General features: G+C 49.0%; 1 protein-coding gene across 2 annotated transcripts; it reads right to left on the bottom strand.

Annotated features, from left to right (window-relative positions):
* Window positions 1-3,960: 3,960 nt before the first annotated feature.
* Pigq (phosphatidylinositol glycan anchor biosynthesis class Q) lies at window positions 3,961-19,815 on the bottom strand. Of its 2 annotated transcripts, none has more exons than XM_051181063.1 (11): window positions 19,754-19,815; window positions 14,551-15,249; window positions 11,574-11,705; window positions 11,310-11,430; window positions 9,825-9,951; window positions 9,406-9,559; window positions 9,202-9,313; window positions 8,693-8,773; window positions 8,108-8,222; window positions 6,119-6,180; window positions 3,961-5,305 (listed from the first exon to the last, which is right to left on the bottom strand). In XM_051181063.1, the coding sequence occupies exons 2-11, from the start codon at window positions 15,237-15,239 to the stop codon at window positions 5,153-5,155; spliced, it is 1,746 nt and encodes a 581-aa protein (XP_051037020.1). In that variant the 5' UTR covers window positions 15,240-15,249; window positions 19,754-19,815; the 3' UTR covers window positions 3,961-5,152. The 2 variants fall into 2 exon arrangements, with proteins under 2 accessions (XP_051037020.1, XP_051037019.1); XM_051181062.1 differs by lacking the exon at window positions 19,754-19,815 and adding an exon at window positions 18,805-18,972.
* Window positions 19,816-20,069: the final 254 nt, after the last annotated feature.

Genomic DNA, 20,069 nt, shown 5'->3' with positions numbered 1-20,069 from the left:
AAGTTGAGACGTGAGGCCAAATGAGAAATCGCCAGCCAAGCTGACTCAGATGCTTCCCCTGGAACTCAGGTGCTGCTTCTTCATATGACCACTGGACAGTCCACACTTTCTGAAACACAAGTCTGTACAGGAAAAGCCAGGGTGCTATCACAGTGATCAGGTGCTCATGGAGTACTGAGCATGTTCACAGCTGACATCTCTTCTGACTGCTGGGAAGGCATGGAACAGGACCAGGCAAGAACCTCCTCCCTAATAGGTTGTCATATGCCTATAGTCCTTAGTACTCAGGAGGATTAGGCAGGAGGATTGCCATGAGTTCAAAACAAGCTTGGGCCATAAAAAAAACACTAGCTATAAAGGAAGGTGCTAGAGATGGCTGAGCTGTTAAGAATGGTTGCTGGCTGCTCTTCCAGAGGAGCTGGGTTCAATTCCCAGCACCCACATGATAGCTTAACTCCAGTTCTAGGGGATCCAACACCCCTCACAGAGACATATATGCAGGCAAAGCTCCAATGTACTTCATTGACATTACTCTTGTCATCTCCACTGATTGGTTTTCCCAGATTGTACAGAGTGGAGGTCAATGGACAACCCCTCAAGAGAAGAGCAAAAGGCACAAAGAACTTGCTATTATGCAGACAGATCAGTGGATGGAGAGTTGTCAACCTAATGTCAGGTTAGCATCAGGCAGTTACCAAGTCTGTTGATGCTTAAAAAGTAACAGATCAAATGTTCAAAAAGTGAAATTGGAATTTAGTAATTCCAGGTTATATCTTGCCAGCTATTTAATAAATTCGAAGTCTCAAAAAAATAATTAAATCTTGTACACACGTACACACACACACACACAGAGAGAGAGAGAGAGAGAGAGTCCAGCCAGGCCTCTGTAGGCCAGGTCTTGAACTTGAGACAGTCCTGCTTCAGCCCCCCCCCCGCCCCAGAATGTTGAAACCCTGTCTCAAACAAACATAAAAAGAGCTTGTCTTTCTTACTTTCCCCAAGGGTTTGCAGGTCCTAGGCCTTGCCTCCAGCAGCAGGTACCCTTCATTCAAGGCAGTCACACACTGAGTGATTATCTCCCTCCAAAGTTGAGACATGGCCTTTATCTGCATCTTTACCCTGTGGACACTGCCACTTGGTTTGACACAGTATTCAGGGAAGCTTCTGTGAGGGGGTGGTACCTGGGAAATAGCAACAGAGCTCTCCTCATCTGCCTTCAGGGACAGGCTTTCCTCCTATTCTCTTGGTCTTGGTGTGAAGGGTGGAGGCTCCAGGAGTGTAGAACCACACTGAGGCCTTCTAGCAGGACTATCTCCAAAGAATCCCAGAAGTTATTACCTGCACCTATTTTTCAGGAGAGAGAGACCTCCCAGGAGTAGCCATTCACTGGAATCTGGGCCACAGCAGATTAGTAAGAAACATCATACCCATCCACAGGTCAACAGCAACCTAGAAAGTTCTGGCCTTCAACTGACAGGGAGTTGAGGACAGAGTCCCTAGAGAGCCAGAATCTACTTATCAGGGAGATTCTCCCCTGTAGAGGCCACTGTATCCAGACCTGAACCTAGCCTATGTTCTGATGGCTGTCACCCCTGATTTCTGTGAGAGCCTTTTTTCATAGATGTAAGGCTTCAAATAGCGATGTTCATCCATGGATGCTGAGACTATCTGGAAGGGATGGTAGGGAGACACCCAGCACCCCCCCCCTTTCCAGAGACTATACATCACAGACATCCTGTGGCAAGTAATTTCAGGTGTTGACTATATTCACAATTTGTGAGGTGGGATTCATGGGTGGTTAAGAATTAGATGAAAAAGGGAGGGTGGCTCCTATGGTGGCAATAGTGGCTTTAGTAGAGAACTGAGCTAACACACTTGCTTTGTTCTTATCATGTGATGTCTGGTACCATGCTGACAAAAAGGTCCACAACCAGATACTGTGTTCTTGGATTCACAGCCTCCAGATAAGCCAAATGAATCTCTATCCATAAAGCATGTGGTCTCTTGTATTTTGTAATTAAAGAGAGCAAACTAAGATGAACTTCCCCACCCTGTGTAGGACCCTAAATCTTCAGAGAGCTCCGGAAATCATGTAATGGCACAGACTGGGCCTTGCAACCCCATGCCAAGGAAACTCAGAAGTATCCACAAAAATTTCAGTTGGACTGGAAAATAAACTCAGTTGGCAAGTTTGTCTAGCATGCATAAAACCCTGGGTTTGATCCTTATCACTGCATAAACTGTGTGTTGCATAACTGTAATCCCAACACTCAAGAAGTGGAGGCAGAGCTGGGTGTTGGTGGCACAAGCCTTTCCTGGGGAGGCCAAGGCAGGCGGATCTCTGTGAGTTCGTGGCCAGCCTGGTCTACAGAGCAAGTTCCAGGACAGGTTCCAAAGCAACACAGAGAAACCCTGTCTCGAAAAACAAAAGAAAAACAAACAAACAAACAAAAAAGAAGTGGAGGCAGGCAGATCAGCAGTTCAAGGTTTTTTTTGTTTTGTTTTTTGTTTTTTGGTTTTTTTTTTTTTGCTATATAGCCAGCTTGAGACCAGCCTGAGATACATGAACCCCCATTTCAAAAGAGAAGTTTCAGTTACTCAGAAGTCCTGGCCTTACCCTGGCAGCAAACTTCTCAGAATAGGCAGACCCAGACATGTGGATGGACATTGTAGCTAATGGAGAAAGAATGAGAAGTGCAGGCTATTTTTGTGTCCCAAATGTCTGTAGACAAGTTTTTAGTTACAAAGGAAGGCAGCTTGTGATAGGAACCCTGACAGCTCCTGTGGAGTCACCAGTTTGATAGCACTAGGCACCTGTCTACCAAAGGTAATGTCCACACAGATAATAGCTCTTGTACAAATGCATGAGCTATGGCCAAGAATCTTCAGAAAAACCTCCACGGACACAGCTCTCTGCAAGAGGCAACTCTTGTAGCTCCAATGCCAGTGTTCCTTCAGCCAGCTCTGGTGCCAGGTCCTGACTGGTCCCCAGAAGGGCAGACAGCCCAGTATTCTGCTGCACAGAATGACAGCTGCCAGGCACATCTCATGACAGGGCTGCACAAGAGCCAGCTGGGCTGAGACCAGTACCTTCTCCTGATGGGAGTCCAGGAGTGGAGGAGTGAGAAAAGGCAGCTAAAGGATGTGTTAAGGGTGGCCAGGCACTGTGGGAAGGGATGCAGGCACAGGAAGTGGTAACCTATGTGCAGATGAGTCCCAAAGAGTTACCAAGAAACCCAGGTCCAAGACTCTGCACTTGAACCAAGAGATAGCTATGGGGCCTACCTAACCCTAACCTCCAGTATGGCAAATGACAGAAGCCACTTTCAGCAAGCTCTGGATGGACACATGCTCATCCAGCGTGATTGGCACTTCCCAGCTAGCCTCTACAGATCCCTTGAGGAGCCCCAGATTAGGAAGCAACTGAGGGCTTCCTCTCCATAACTAGGACAACAGGCCTGGAGGCATCTGAAGACTGCAGGTGTTAAGAGTCTGTTCAAGCCAGGCAGTGTTGGCACATGCCTTCAATCCCAGCACTTGGGAGGCAGAGGCAGGCAGATCTTTGAGTTTGAGGCCAGCATGGTCTACACAGCAAGTTCTGGGACAGCCAGGGCTACAAAGAGAAACCTTGTCAGTCCAGGTCAGTACTCCGTCTTGTATGGAATCCACATACTCAGAGCTCAAAGTAGACACTCCCTTATCTTCTCCACCCCACTTCTCTACCAGACTGTATGCCTGCCTCTGGAACCAGGATGAGGCTATAGCCAGAAACCCTGAGGCCCTAGGTCTGTTCACCTATTTAAGATGTCTTCAAGGGCTTAGGGCTACACAGCCATCCATCAGAGCCATTGTAGAGGCCTTGGGCAGGAAATGACGGCAGTCATTATGGAGTAACACAATGCTCCACCTAGCCCACACACCTAGAGCCTGGCCAGACTTGAATCACACCCAAACTGGTACTCCAAATTCATGAAAAGTTTTATTGTCACCACAGGGTCAAGATTTATCTTCATCAACACCCTCCACTGGGTGCTTAAAAGTTGCTGTGGCCTATAGCAAAGGGAAACAGGCACAGACAAACCAGTGTGGATAGTCCTGAGTGCCCCTAAGAGATAGGCAGGGCTGGCTGCACCTTCCTGCTCACAGTGGACACTTCTAGACCATAAGGCAGTAAAGTTTCCTGCCCCCTAGGGACTAGCTCACATGGTACCCTACTAAGTGGAAGGGAACACTGGCCATTCCACCTCCCCAAGGTCATTCACACACTGAGCCATACAAGTGTCTGTCCAGACGGGAGCTGTCTGGTCCTGTAAGAAGTCAATGAGAGAAGAAAGAATATTTTGCCAAAGGGCCTATCCTCACATGGGGCACTAAGCAAGAGCAGGGCAGTCAGGTGAGCAGATATCCAATTATCCCTCATGGTGTGACTTCAAGGAAAGAACACCCTAGCCTATTAGCAGCATTTTTGCAAAGCGATTTCCACAGAGCGGCAACAAGCAAACCCAGTGAATTACAGAGTGAGGGATTAGTTTGCTGGGGTAGGGAAACAGCAGCTGCCTCAGTTCCCCAGATGGGAATGTTCTACTGAGGCTTGTGGAAGGCATAGGTACCCAGGAGTACTCCCACCCAAAGCAGCCAAGGAGACCTGCCAGCATATCCCAGAGTCTGAGCACTCCTAAGAATCAGGCTTAGAGCAATGACTGCAACAAACCAGGTGGATCCCCACACAGCTGGTGCTAGAGCTGTGGTTCTCAACCTTTAGGTTATGACCCCTTTGGGGGTTGAACGACCCTTTCACAGGGGTCGTCTAAGACCATAGGAAAACACAGATATTTACATTACAATTCATAACAGTAGCAAAATTACAGTTATGAAGTAGCAACAAAAATAATTTTATGGTTGGGGTCACCACAACATGAGGAACTGTATTAAAGGGTCACAGCGTTAGGAAGGTTGAGAACCACTGTGCTAGAGAGATGGAGTGCAGGACTGATGCTGGCAGGGCCTGAGAGCCAGAGTAGCAACTCAAAGGTAAGGCCTGCCTATAATCAGCACACAGAGTGTCTGGTTGGCCCATGTGGGACCTGAGATAAAGCCATGGTCAGTGCTATCCTATCCTGGTAGAGTAAGCGTGATGGCTGTGTCCAGCTCCTCAGTCCTGTTTGTCCTCTCTCTGCCTCCAGGGGTAGATGAGCTCTCCGAAGAACAGCTTTCGGCACAGGGAACCCCAAGAGTGCTTGGGGTGGCAGCCACAGCTAGGCAGGCGGTAGGTGTGCACCACTCGGTTATAGGGCAGGGGGTTTATCTGCAAGGAAGGGTAATTACTAGTAGGGAGGAAGTCATCGGTGCTTCAGCTGTGTCTATATAGGAAGGTCTTGAGGACTGACGCCCTGGGCCTGATTGGCCCTCTGGGGAATCTTTGGCTAGGCAATTGTAGGGCGAGGCCAGCTAGACCCTGACAAACATTGCCTGTGGGATAGCCAAGCCGATCCTCAGAGAAGCAGGCCACACGGCACTTTGATATCCTGAGGGATGGTAACAAGGGAGCTCAATGTCCCTTTGGGTCAGTAATGCCCTATCTAGGACCCACTTGCATCTGGGAGGAGGATCATACAGATGCTTGAGTGCTCAAAAAACACCACACTTGGACTTGGCCCAAGGTACAACTCATACCTGGCAGGTCAACCCAAAACTTGTTCTGCTCCCTCTCACTGGGACTAGACTTAAACAGTGAAAGAGACAGGGGTCCAAGTCCAACAGGAAATGACTGCTTGTCCTGAGGCCTTTGTTAAATCATTTCTGCTTCATCACAACCTTGAGCATGAAGGGGCCCAGGGCAAATCATGATGTCCATGGCCCAAGACAAGGGGACCCCACCCACAGGCCAGACTAGATATCAGCTATGTAGACCATAATAGGTGTTCCCGACCCTGATGAGGAAGCTCCAGACACAGTGGTTATGATACTCAGATGCCTGGTAATCTACCCCTTAGCTCCACTGGCCTCTTCTACCTGTATCTGACCTCTGTCTGACACCCAGCTGTCCCAGAACATAGGCAGAACATGGGGAAGGGGATCCCAGGTCTGAGCAGCAGTGAAGAGCAGAGGGAGTTCTTACCTGCATCAGGAGGCGGAGGGGCCTGCCTGTCTCCTGTTCCAGAACTCTGAACTTCACACCAGCTATTAGGAAAGCAAAGCACTTAGGAAGGAAGGTGGCAAATCTCCACCCCCAGTTAGCCTCACTGGTCCCTCTGTGAGTTAGCAAAGGCTGTTGCAGATGGTTGTTGCTGGAGTTTCTTGTCCCACCAGGTACCACTGCCTCAGCCCCAAATGAACACACAGATACTAATATTAATTACAAAATTGTTGGCCAATTTATTATTGGCTAGCTCTGTCTTAATTATTAACCCATAACTACTGATCTACGTATTTCTACATGGTCTTAACAGAGAACGCCTGGTGTGTTCTATCTTCCTGGTCTCTACATGGCATCTGTTTGTGGTCTCTCTCTGCCTAACTTTCCCAGAATTCTCATCTCCTGGTCTTCCTACCTCTATTGGCCAAACAGTGTTTTATTCACCAACCAATAAGAAAAACACATATACAGAAGGACATTCCCTATCCCCTTTGAGCCCACCCAGGTGGCAGCAGATCTGTATAGGCACACATGGTTTTCTCCTCCTTTTTGTTGGGTGTCATATGGCTTCTGTGTCTGGCTGACTTGGGGACCCAAAGCACCCCTGGCCTATAGTTTGGGCTTCCAGTCTAGGAAATTCCCAGGAAGAAAGTTCTTATAAAGAGCAGGAAATAGCTGAGCAGTGGTGGCACAAGCCTTTAATCCCAGCACTCAGGAGGCAAAGGCAGGAAGATCTCTGAGTTCAATTCAAGGCCAGCCTGGTCTACAGAGTAAATGCCAGGACAGCCAGGCTACACAGTGAAACCCTGTCTCAAAAAACAACAGGAAATGAAGCTTCTTTGAAGCCAGTGAGGTGAGAAGGGACAGAACCATGGACTGCTGGACATAATTAAAGTGGCCTGGACAAGCTATTGACTCCAGGCTAGGGAGGAAGATGCCTGCATCTGGGTCTACTGTGGCCCACATGTCTTTATGTCTGAGGTGAAGAGGTGGAGACAGAGGGTATGTATGCAACATGGTAAATGAGTCTCTGACCTGGGCCTCCTGAAGTTAATGGAGTAAATTAGCTAGAAGGATGTTCTGAAAATGTTTCATAGGCATTCAGTAGCGTGGTGATGCCTGCAGGCAAACCTAGATATTGATTCAAAGTCAACGAATCTGCATATCCCTATCAAATGACTCTAAGCTGGCTGGAAGAGTCAAATGGGCATACTTGTCACCTTAGAAATCACCTGAACCAGTGATAAACATTGGCTATGCCAGGTAATCTTAAGGTCCCTGCTGCGCTGCATCCAAAGTTCTAGAGACAAACAACCTCATGCCTAAAGGAGATAGATTTCCCTCAAGGACTCTGGAATCAGAATGCAGAGATTCACAGGGATAGCTTGGGTGATAGGTGATGATTAAAGGCAGTGTAGAATGAGCCTATAACAGTCTAGCAGCCCTCATTTCTGGCCTGCTTCCAAGGTTGAGGGTCATCAAAAAAGCAGACATATAGCCTATAATCTAGACTTCTCTGAGCCATACCCTACACAGACACTACAGCAAGCCTTGCACATTACAAGAATTCAGGAAGGATGAGGCATCGGGTCTTTTGTTTGTTTGTTCTTTCGAGACAGGGTTTCTCTGTATTGTTTTGGAGCCTGTCCTGGAACTAGCTCTGTAGACTCAAACTCAAAGAGATTTGCCTGCCTCTGCCTCCCAATTGCTGGGATCGAAGGTGTAAGCCACCAACACCCGGCTAGGCCTCGGGTCTTTATGTCTCTGAAATTTACTCTCAGGTAGACAGAGCAGACAGCATGTTCCCAGGGCCATGTCTATCTTCTGCTCTGCTCTGTTCTGCTCACCCATGCCACATATACCAATTCTTTCAGGCAGGAGACACATGAGGTTGGCACAAGTACTTTTGTAAGGCTTGTGGGTATGCTGTACCATCTGTCAGAAGCCAGCCACCCAGCAACCAACACTTACCAGCCAGCCTATAGGGTCGGCAGAGTCGAAGGCCAAGGGAGTATAGCGGCAGGGAGTTGATGAGGTCCACAAGTAGATGGATTAGGCCCTGCACAGTGACCACCAGGAGCCGGAGCTGTAGCAAAGGTGACATTCAGGGCCACTGACTGGGACTGAAGCTACACATCAGACAGGCCTAAAAGGAGAACAGCCCAAGAGGCTCTGGGGAAAGCATAGACTCCACCCTAAGGAGACAAGGAGACTAAAGAAGTGGCAGCAGAACAGCTGGCACCCCTTCCTAGTCAGAGCCTGTGTACCCACATTCTCAACACTTACAGGTCAGACCTGGAAGGAGGGAGGGAGGGAGGGCCTGAGCCGTCTGGGGATCACTTATCTCATACTGTCCAGCCTGGTGTTTACCACTAGAGGAGGGTTCCTCTATGATTCTATCCACCTGCTTTAAAACCAGCACATAGTTCCCACAGAGTTCAGAACAGCCATGGTGATGTGATCTGAAGAGGGAGATGGCCCATCTCCCATGTGACTGGCTCAGGCAGTGACCAGTTCAAGTTCTGTAGGCCCCAGGGCAGGAGGTACTGGGCTCACCAGGGTGAATACCAGGTAGTACAGAGCGGTGGTAGGCAGCAAGAAGACCAGGATGGTAAAGAGCAAGGTCCCAATGAACAGCTGTGGAGAACAAGCACACTTGGTATCACAAGACCAAGACCAGGGGAGGTCACTCCATCACTGGCCAAGCATACCCATCTTTAAACTGCAATTGGGATTTTTTTGACCCCCTGAGCTAGCAAGAGCCAGCATGATCCCTTTACCATGAGGGATATATCCACATACTGTCACCTGGTGGCTTGTGGGGATATGGCCAGCAGTGTACACAGGCAAATATGAGGTTAGGAAAAAGTGTATTATCAGGTCTGGGTAAACAAATGGAATAAGCCAAAGCAAGCCCTATGCCCACCTGGGCAAAGTATGTAGGTCTGCCAGCACCTCCCCCAGGCCACTTGTCAGAGGATAGCTGCAGGATAGCAGTAGGCTGGTCACTGGTAGTATCCAAGGAGCTGCCCTGACAAGGTCAGCAGGCTCAAAGCTGTAGGTACCTGGTCAAGGTCATAAGAACAGGAATCCACCCGCTGGCGCAGAACATTCCACTTCTTCCCCCGGAATAGACGCCAGAGAGAGGAGAGGCCATAGATCTTCAGGCAGTACAGCCTGTAAGACACATGAGGACCATACCTCACACATCTGTTGAGACCCTGTTGTTTGCCCATGGCTTAGAAAACTACACTTGAATATATACCTACCTGGCACCATAGACATAGAAGCAGTAGATGTGGAAGGTAAGGAGGGCGATGATGTCCGAAAGGATGGACAGGGCAACAGTCAGTCCTAGGCAGGCTGAGAGGCCCACATGCCACAGGATGTGCTCAATAAAAGGGGACATAAGGTGGATATAGCCTGCAGGATAGAGTTCAGCCATGAGTAGTACCCAGCAAGGCTCAGTGAGCCCAGTTCCTGAGAATGGATACCTAACACTTCAGGACACCAGTGAGTAGATCCAGCCACTAACCCCAGAATTTGATTTGAGCAGCTGGCCTGACAGACTTGCTTCATATAAATGGGAGGCCAGAATGAAGGCAGAAGAGATGGAGCCTGGCTAGGGTTCCCTGTTCTCCTCCTCCAGCCCTATTGGGCTTCTCATCCCTGCCCATCAGGCACTCACTGATCCACAGATGGATGTGGTACAGGAAAAAGCGGCCTAGCACCTGATCCAGTGCCCGATTCATCTTGAGCCCAGCAGGAGCACCCATCAGCCACTGCAGCAGATGCTGGAGCTCCTCAGCCACGCGCTACAAAAACAAGGGTCAGGAAAGGGATGACATGGTCACACTGAAGTCAGGGGTGAGTGGAGGATTGTCCATAATGAGCTCCACTATAGAAGGGCAGCCACTTCCTTCCAAGTCTCAGAATCATTGTCCTTTCTTGTGGGGGGAGGCAAGGTCTCACTATGTAGTACTAGCTGTCCTGGAACTCACTCTGTAAACCAGGCTGGCCTTGAACTCACAGAGATTCACCTGCCTTTACTTCCCCAGTGCTGGGATTAAAGGTGTGTGCCACCATGCCCAGCAATTCATTGTCATCTAACATTGCACAGAAGCAATGTTTCCCAAATCTGTCTGGCCACTGGATCCCTGACCGCTGGTTACAGATGATTTTTATCTCTAAGATCCTGCTCTCAAACATCTTCCAACAGGTAAGTATATAAACCAGTTCCTTGGGCATGTGTCCCCATGAGACATCTACCTCAACCTGAGAACTTCCTTCATGCTATTTTGCCATTTTAGCCCTGGAACCATAGGGCCCTAAGCCCATGATACCTGGGTATGGCTGAGGTTGGATTGACCCTGAATCAATTCAAACATCACAGGGAAACTTGAGAACACTGAAGCTGTTGGTCAAGACCTCTCCTTGCCACTTGCTACCAATTTTTCAATTTTGCAAAAAAAAGAGGATTCAGACAAAGCTGGCCAAGAAACAGAATATAGAAACAGCCTAACCCCTTCCGCCCAACCACAGCTTCTCTTTCCTACTGGGACACCCTCCATATACCTCATAATTCAGGTAGCTGAGAGGAACCCACTGCTGCTCCCAGGTACCCGGCCTGGCAACAAGCAGACCTGGCATACATCTCCATAGGAGAGACAGGGCTTTGGCTCTATTGAAGATAAGATGCAGAACTGAAAAGTTCTGAGGCTGCGTGGAAGTGAAGAGGTGGAGGAGGCCAGAAAAGCAGAAAAGAACCAGCATGAATGTGCTGTGCACACCACACAGGGGAATACTGGGAACACAGAGGACAGGCCTGTGCCTGTTTCCAGGGTAAGAGGAATCTGGGAGTAGAGTCTGGCCAGTCCAACAGCCCAGAGCACCAAGGTGCCTTAAGGATGACTTTTATCTGGAAGATGAGCCCAGCATGGAAAAGGGACCCATGAAAACCTCAACCACAAGTGGTCCCCAGACACTGCAGACACTTGGCTAATGTTGCTCTAGGAGACACAGGTACCAAGAGGTCCTAAGGCCATGGCCTCAGGCTTGGGCCAAGGGCTGTGTCTCTAGGGTGAGGACAGGGAAAACTGCTCCTGCCAGCTAAAGCACTGCCCAGGAGGATTCCCTACCCTCAGGAAGCTGGGCATCACCCAGATCTACTCACATCAGCCACGGGGACCAAGGCATTGGCCAGCTGTCCAATTCGGTTATTGCTGTGGAGCCAAGAGAGCAGCAGCAGGCCCAGAGCCACATCTAGTAGCACGGAGATCAGCATGTTGGCCTTCCTGCAAGAAATGTCAGGGAAAGCAGCTGAGACACAGCTAGACACAGCCTGTGACCCACTAGGGGCCTTGCTGGAGGCACAATGCAGAGCAGAGGTGGAGGAGAGGATGGGCCACACCACCTTTCCTTGTAAAGCAAATCATACCTCATCAGCTGCATAGGACTCTGGGCTTTCTCTGTGCTAAAGATGAAGGAGAGGTGTTTCAGTCGGTGCTGGAGCTGTTCACAAGTGGAAAGCTTGCTTCTGATGAAGGCAAGAGGCCACAGCTTCCATAGCCTGGGGAGAATATAAGGGCTGAAACTGACAGCTCCAGCCTAGTTCCTTAGTTTTCCAGCCAAGGTCCCTCACTCTAGAAGGAAAGGATCAGATCCATTCAGCCTGAGCCCTTTGGTTCCACTCCAAAGCTCAGCAAGGCCCAGGCAAGTATGAAGGCCAACATGGTCAAGCATACCACCTCTCTGTGCCTCAGGCATACCTGAGCTCGCCAGCCAATATAAAGAGTCTCAAAATGGCTGAAAAGTGAGCCAGGAGTGGTGGTTCATGCCTTTAATCCCAGCACTCAGGAAGCAGAAAGATCTTTGAGTTGCTTGGCCAGAGCTACCCAGCCTCAAGAACAAAAACAAAACAAAACTGGGCAGTGGTGATGTATGCCTTTAATCCCAGCACTCAAGAGACAGAGACAGGAAGGTCTCTAGTCAGCCTGGTCTATTGAACAAGTTTCAGGACAGCTAGAGAAACCTTGTCTGGGAGTGGGGGGGGACACGAAAGTGGGGATTAGGTCATCTCCCACCCACCAAGGACTCGCCCTGCCTACTGAATGGTGACCAAGCTCAGAAAGGTTCTGCTGGGCTTCTCAGAAGACTAAATTCCTCACACAGGAGGCATGGAGATATTCCCACAGATGCTCACAGTGAGAGATGTCTCTGAACCATGGAAGTGCCTGACAGCAACCGCACTCATGTGAGCCAGGACATGAATGGAGGAGCAGAAGAACAGCAGCAGCAGGGGTTTTATTCCCATTCAGAGCCCTTGCTGGAGGCAGAAGGGACCTAAGGGCACCTGGGATGTGCACAGCCGTGTGTAACTCAGGGGAAAGAGCAGGACTTGTCCTTGGAAGGGTTAGAGGCCTCTCTTCCACAGTGCAGCTTTGAGTCAGTTCTAAGAACTGTACTCAATAGAGCCTTCTCTTTCAAATAGTCAACCATAGTGACCTCTCACAGGCCATATGAAACTCTCAGACTCCAGGTCATCCCTTCATAGCCCAGGCTCACAAGAGACTTGGAGCTGTTTGAGAAAGGCACAAAGTCATGATAGCCTTGCCTGTACACCAGCATCATAATCACTGCCCCTTGCTTGATGGGTAGGCTGCTGTCTGTCTGCCATCAATACACAAGCATTTCTTCACTTTTCTGAATCCCTGGAGATAACAAAGAACACTAGGACCTTCTTGACGTATGGCACCTGGGCCCACATACACCTCCTCCTTATTAATTCCACAAAGTCTACACCATACATCGAAATACCCAGCAGCTTCTGAAACTTAAAGTGTATCTACATAGGTTACCCAGGGCTCCCTTTCTGGGAAAGTATCCAAAGGTCCCCAGAGTCCCTGGAAAGTGGCAAGGTCAGCCAGATCCCATACCAGACACTAGTATGGGCAGCAGCATAAAGAAAAATATCATCTTAGGCTAGAAACAAATAGCTTAGCTGCTAGACTGCTTGCCCAGTACCATGGTGGTGCATACCTTTAATCCCAGCACTTTGGTGGCAGAGATGAATCTGTGAGTTCTAGGCTAGGCTTGGCTATATAGAGAGTTCCAGGACAGCCAGAACTTTATAGTGTCCCCCCAAAATAAACCTCGGGCTAGAGAGATGGTTCAGGGGTTAAGAGCACTGGCTGTTCTTCCAGAGGTCCTGAATTCAATTCCCAGCAACCACATGGTGGCTCACAACCACCTGTAATGAGAATGAGATCTGGTGCCCTCTTCTAGTGTGCAGGCAAACATGCAGGACAAACACTGTATGTATGTATGTATGTATGTATGTATATATATATGTGTGTGTGTGTGTACATATATGTATGTATATATATTAAAAAAATAAAAAATTTAAAATAAAATACAAGGTTAAAGGTTATCTATGACTACATAGCAAGTTTGTGACTGGCCTGAGATATATAAAAACTGTCTTATTGCAAAAAGAAAGGCAGAGTTGAGAGAACATTTGTGAGAGAAAGGAGCTCCCAGGCTCTCATTCACAAGCTAAACTATGGTGCTATCCAGCATTCCCAGGACTTGGAAGGACTTTTCCAAATCTCTCACCAAACCATCAACCCATGATTCTGAGAGCCTGGGTGGGGGACACCACCCCAGGCAACTGACTGGCCTAGAGAGGAACCGCATCAGGATGACAGAGAAGCAGGGCAGTGTTAACTCTGTCCTAGCTGGGCAGATATAGCTTTTAATCCCAACACTCCCAGAGGCAAAGAAAGGCAGAGTTTGAGGTCTACATAGTGAGTTCCAGGCCAGCTAAGGCTACACAGCTGAGACCCTGTCTCAAAACAAACAAACAAACAAAAAAAACAGTAAAAAGAGCAGAAGAGATGGTACAGTGATTCGGGGGACTTGCTGCTGTTACAGAAAATGCTGGCTTAATCTCCAACATGCACATGGTGGCTCAGAACCATCTGTAACTCCAGTTCTAAGGGATCTGACCCTCTCTTCTGACCAGGGATGTGCATGATACACATATATAAATGCAGGCCAATATTCATACATATACATTTTTTAAAAGGTACAATGACACAGTTTTGTATTTATCAGATTTCTTTTTTTAGATACTTGAAGTATCTATGGTTCATTCTCTACCTGAACAGATGGGCCTCTCACATTCAGTGTCCAGGAAAAAAAATGCTGAACCCAGAGGGACACAGGAACAGCAGCCTCTACTAGGACATCCTCTGAGATGCAAAGGGAGAGAAGGTAAGGTGAGAACTGGGTCCCTGAACGACATGCACCTCAGGAAGAACTGTAGCTGTTAATGTCACTACACACTGAAAGGAGAGCCAATGGGCCTCATAGGACCAGTTTCTTGCTCAATCCTTCCTGTCTGATGCACCTACCTGCAAGCACTTGCAGCTGAGAACAGGGACAGCAGGGAGGTCAGCAGCAAGCAGACAGGCCCGGAGGCCTGCTTCACCAACTCCACAAGTATGCTGGCCTCCACACCCTCTGACTGCCAGTGGCTTAGGCGTACCGGGCCCTCATCAAATTGGTCACTTCGGAAGAGCACCTCACTGCGTGCCACTGTGTCAAAGATGTCAGCTAGGCCTCCAGCACTGGCTATGGTCTCTCCAGCCTGGCAGTCAGGCAGTGCTGTTGGTGGATGCAGCCAGGAGAGCAGCAGCTTGCGCTGATCATAGAAGATGAGCATGACCTGGTCTTCAGTGGGTGTGCTCAGAGTGTTGGACATCTGATGGTAAGTGGCCTTGCAGCTCCAGAACCTGGTACCCCTCTCTCGGCATAGCTGCAACCAGGGATCATGGGAGAAGATGGCACCCAGGCCCTCTAGGAAGTGCCCCAGGCTCTCCTCAGGTTCCTGTTGACGGTGGCACCAGGTGCCTAGCACAGCCACTTGTACTTGGCTGGCCTTGTGCACCTGGGCCAGGAGCTCTTTGACTTGGATGGGGATGAAGGGAAAGTGCACCACAGCCAGGATCACGGCACTATTCTGTTCTGGGACCCACCGTCCCACTAGTAGGCCACTGTCTGCCGAGGCACAGCATGTGGGGAAAAAGGCCTTGAGCACCATGCTAGGGGCCCTGGAAGAGAAAAGAAAGTGTTGATTTAGAGCTGCTGCCCCTGTGGCTTCTAGATGCTGTACCATGTTTATGGACCATTCACCTAGCCACAGGTTGGGAAGGCATGGTTCCAGATTTGGTGGTGGCTATGTATCTCATAGAGACTAAATTCTTCCAAGCACTGGCCCAGGGAGTAGCACTATATGTGCAATGGCAGGCTAGTGCTCCCTTACATTTTAAAACAAACAGTCTGAAGGGGGCAAAGTGAGGGTACCCAGACAGATGCCATTGATAAAAGCAGGGGGGCTGAGCCTGAGGTCTTTAAGGACCTAATGAGAAAGCCTTCCTTATGAGTTTCATATACAAAAGGACACAGTAAGAACATGTACATAAATCCTAACTTTAACAAACCAGAAGCCAGCTGTGTAAGGCATACCTGTAATTCCAGGAGTGGAGAGGAGGAGGCAGGAGTTCCAGGAGTTCAAGGCCAGCCTTCAAAAGAAAAAAGAGGAAGAGGAGGAGGAGGAAGAAAAAGAAGAAAGGATGACTCTTGACTATAGTTTCAGTACTCAGAAGGCTGAAGCAGGAAGGTCACTGAGTTCAAGACCAGCCAGGCCTACACGTGAATTCCAGAGAAGCATGGAATACAAAATAAGGCCTTGTTTCAAATAGCAACAAACAGGATTTACTTAAGTAAGAATTAAGATAAAAGTTTAAAATGGGGGTGGGGGGACAGGCTGCTGGAGAGATGGATTAGCCTTTGTTGAGGACCTGGGTTTGATTCCCAACACCCATAACTCCAGTTCTAGCAGATCAATGGGCACCAGGCACACATGTGGTGCAGATACATACATACATACATGCATGCAAAACGTCGCACATAAAGTAAATAAACCTAAAAAATATATTAAATCTGTTTTGGAAAGCCAGGAATGGTTTGCTTTCTTTCTATATAATTTATTTTTTATTTTGTGTTTATTGATATTTTGCCTGCATGCATCTCTGTGTAAGAATGTCAGAAACCCTGGAGTTACAGGTGTTAGCTGCCTGGGTGCTGGGAATTGAATCCAGGTCCTCTGGAAAAGCAGCCAGTGCTTTTAACCACCAAGCCATCTTTCCTGCTCAGGATAGTTTTCAATGGTAGAGCACTTGCCTAGCATGTTCAGTGTTCTGAGTTTGATCTCAAATACCATCCCCACCTCCCCCCCCAAAAAAAAAATCAAAGTAAAAGCAAACCAAACAAACTTGTTTGGGGCTCAGGAAAACCAGATGCACACATATAGTACTGGTCCTAGAGCTGAGTCTAGGGCCTAGGACTCAGAAAGAAACTGTCCTTTAGTAGGGAGCATGTCCTTCTGCCTTTGGGTTCAGAGAACAGTTCAGGCAGAAAGGAGTGCAAATTCAAGGCCTGCCTGGGCTACAGAGTGAGATCAAGGACAACTAAGTCAATGTAATGAGACTCTGTCTTAAAACAGGGGAGCCAGGCAGTGGTGGTGCACACCTCTGATCCCAGCACTCAGGAAGCAGAGGCAGGTGGACCTCTATGAATTCAAAGCCAGCCTAGTCTACAGAGTGAGTCCCAGGACAGTCTCCAAAAGCTACACAGGAAAACTTTGTCTTGAAAAAAAAATAAACAACCAAGCTCTCTCTGCAACAGCCACTTCCAGGTAAAAAAGTCTCAGGTAGCCTCTCCATAGAACTCCAAGTAAACTCTAGCAAAACAAACTCCAAAGGGCCTGGAGAAGGCAGGCAACTGGTGGGTGTCCAGAGAGAAACCCCCATGCCCAACACCAGCCCTAGCCAAATCCCTGGGGTCAGTATCAAGAACCAGTTTCTCTGGTCCCTTCTGTGGGAACCATCTCCAGAGGGCCATGAGGTCAGTAATGCATTGTAAAAAGTACTAGAGCAACCTGGGTGGTGAGGGTGTACACACCTTTAATCCCAGCACTCAGGAGGCAGAGACAAGCAGACTCTGAGACTGAGGCCAGCCAAGCCAATACAGAAAAACCCTGTCCCTCATCCAGCTCCCCCAAATGAGGGGGCTAGAGCAATTGATTTTGCTTGTAAGAGCTCTAGTGTCACAGGGGTCCATTCAGCACAGCCCAAGCTTTTCTGCAAACAACCCTGTAAGGATACATCAACCCAGTGAAATAGCCATCTGACTGTCCTGGGGAATATTTCACAGAAACTAGGGGGAAATGCTCACCTCACAACAGTGTGGGAAGAAAAATTCTCTTGGTCTGATTATAAACAGATTGGGGGGGGGGCACTAGTTTTGAGTCTGTTCACAATGAGTAAAAATTCAATGTGTTGCACACATAATTTGTGTATATTCTTTTTGTAAAGCATGCTTCATTTACAGTTTACTAAAAAAAAAAAAAAAAAAAAAAAAAAAAAAAAAAAGCAAACCAAACCAAAAAGCATCTCAGGCCAAAGGAAAGAAGACAGAAGGTACAGGTTGTTGTTCTGATCTGTGGGGTACTGAAAGAACTCAAGTAGTTATGGGGCAAATCCCACCCTCACTTCCACCTCAGCCTGAGAACCACTAAACTGTAAAGAAGTGTGCTTGCACTGGGCTGCTGGGATCCCAGAAGCAGAAAAAGATGAAAGTGCAGGCAATCGATACAAGAGAAGGTGAGAGGCTGGAGAAAGAAAGCAGAAACCTGGGCAGTGTGAACATGTTTAAAGATACTGATTAAAAGAACAGCTCAAACCTGGGAAAGCTGTCTCTGCTAGGAAGCAGTCAATGCCCTCTGCAACAGCCATTCCCAGATGGGTTTACTGAAAGAGGCCTTCGGAAGTCTCTTGATAGAACTCCAGACTTCAGCAGAAGCAGAACTACTGCTTACCTCCCCTGCATGACCAGGTTTGAGGGACCAGGGACACATCGTAGTTGAAACTGTTCTTTGTGAATCTGCCAGGGTTCGTATTTACTACATGTTCAAAACAACCAAGAACAAAACAAAAACCACTTTTCTGGCTGGAGATGTAACTCATTTGGTAGAGTGCTTGCCCAGCCTGCAGGAGACCCGAGACTCAATACCCTGAACATCAGAAATCGGTAGTAGTAATAGTAGTGGTAGTAGTGGTGGTGGTGGTGGTGGTGGTGGTGGTGGTGCATGTCTGTAATCGGGAAGTGAAGGCAGGAAAATAAAAAATCCAAGGTCATCCTTTGCTGCATTGGGACTTTGAGGCCAATCTGAGCTTTAAGAGAACGTGCCCAGAAACACTTTCTTGCCTTTGTAAATGCTTTCCTTTTTCAAAAGGAGGGAGTAAATCTGTTTCCGATCAAGGACAAGTGTAAGCCTCTTTGCCGGTGCTCCAGGAATCTTCCAGCTAGTCCCCGCCTGGAGGGGAGAAAAGGCCGCTCGGGGCCCTCAAGCTCCAGACTGCAGGCCAGACCCATAACGGGTGCCGCCGAGGCTGGAGATCAGCTGCGGGGTGGCCGCCACTCCCTCCACTCCGGCCTCCGGATTTCCCATCTCAGAGTATTAGAAGACAGGCTGAGGACCAAGAGGCTTGCGCGGCCTCGGGATTTCCTCCTGCTCTCCCGGCCCCGCCGCCCCTAGTGCTCACCGGCTGCTTCCCCGGGCCGCGTCCCCGAGCGGTAGGGAAGGGACTGGCTTGGACACCGCGTCTGGCGGGCCCGGGAGGACGGAAAGTGCTCGCAGCCCCCAGGCCCGCCGCGGGACACCGACCCCATTTCCGCCGGCTCCGCGCGTTGCCGCGCGACGGTCCGTCCCCAAACGTGCCCGGGCTGTCCACCAACTAAGCCCTAGAGTTCCGAGCGCGCTGCTCCTGCCATCAAACCTACTCCCGCCTTAAATATCCCAAAAGACCGAGTTAAACCAGCCTGTAGGGACCCAGGTCTCTTTATTCTCACCTTCATGCCCTGCCTAGGCTCCCAAGCCCCGGGCCCTCCCATCTGTCCTGTCTCTCTTCACTGCAAGTAGGGTGCAAGCTGACATATTTGGGCCGCTTAGTCCGAGGACAATATCTGTAAAAACGCAGCAACTAATGTTTATTGAGCAACTACTTACACATAAAGATCTTACATTGTCCATTAACCCCCCCCCCAAAAACATAATGATCAGGGCATATTGGGATAATCTGGGGGCGGTGACAGGTGTGGCTGGGTGTGTGACCCTACACCCCCCAAAGGGGCAGAAGCAAACACTTTTTTCTTGCTCCTTCCCACATGATCCGGACTGGTAAACTACACACACACACACACACACACACACACACACACACACACACACACACACCTCATTTGTAGCATGAGAAGAAAGGCCACCATTTTCCTGTCTTGAATGGAAGCATATGAAACTTGTGCCACCCAGAATCTTCCTAGTACCCTACCCAAGAGTTCAAGAGTGGTTTGGACCTGGATCAAGAGAAACTGAAGACATATTTCAAACTGGGACATGCGCAGGAGATGACCTTGAGACCCCCCCCCACCCTTAACATGTATCACTTCCAGGACACCTCAAGGGCTTGCCCCTCTAATTTTCCTACTCCTTACCTCTGCTGGGCCTAGAGTTGTTGCTGGAGACTCAAGAATGAGGGTGTCTCTGAGGCTAGGGGGCCACTAAGAGACCACACCCATGCCCCAAGCTGCTGGGCCCAGCCTAGCCACACCCTCCCAGCCTGCCTGCCTGCCTGCCTGCCTGCCTCTGATTAGGATGTAGAAGTTGGGGCACCCAATAAGAGATATTGCCTGGCTATGTGCTGGCAGATGGCCTCAGTACCCCAGGATCTGTAGCTGCAAGTGTCACCTCAAAGCTCAGGACTCCTGAAACCCAAGCTAACAGAGCTAGGGACTGGGTGGCCCTTGGGGA

The sequence above is a fragment of the Phodopus roborovskii genome, unplaced genomic scaffold (genome assembly GCF_943737965.1).
Source record: "Phodopus roborovskii unplaced genomic scaffold, PHOROB, whole genome shotgun sequence".
Lineage (NCBI taxonomy): Eukaryota > Metazoa > Chordata > Mammalia > Rodentia > Cricetidae > Phodopus > Phodopus roborovskii.
The sequence above is the reverse complement of the archived record's forward strand: the minus strand, read 5'-3'. Positions and strand labels throughout refer to the sequence as shown.

Coding starts and splice junctions, on each gene's coding strand:
- Pigq (XM_051181063.1), bottom strand. CDS start 15,239: ATGGTGCTCAAGGCCTTTTTCCCCACATGCTGTGCCTCGGCAGACAGT. Junction 9,314..9,405: donor TTCTATGTCTATGGTGCCAG/GTAGGTATATAT, acceptor TGTGTCTTACAG/GCTGTACTGCCTGAAGATCT. Junction 6,181..8,107: donor CCGACCCTATAGGCTGGCTG/GTAAGTGTTGGT, acceptor CTTTCCTAATAG/CTGGTGTGAAGTTCAGAGTT.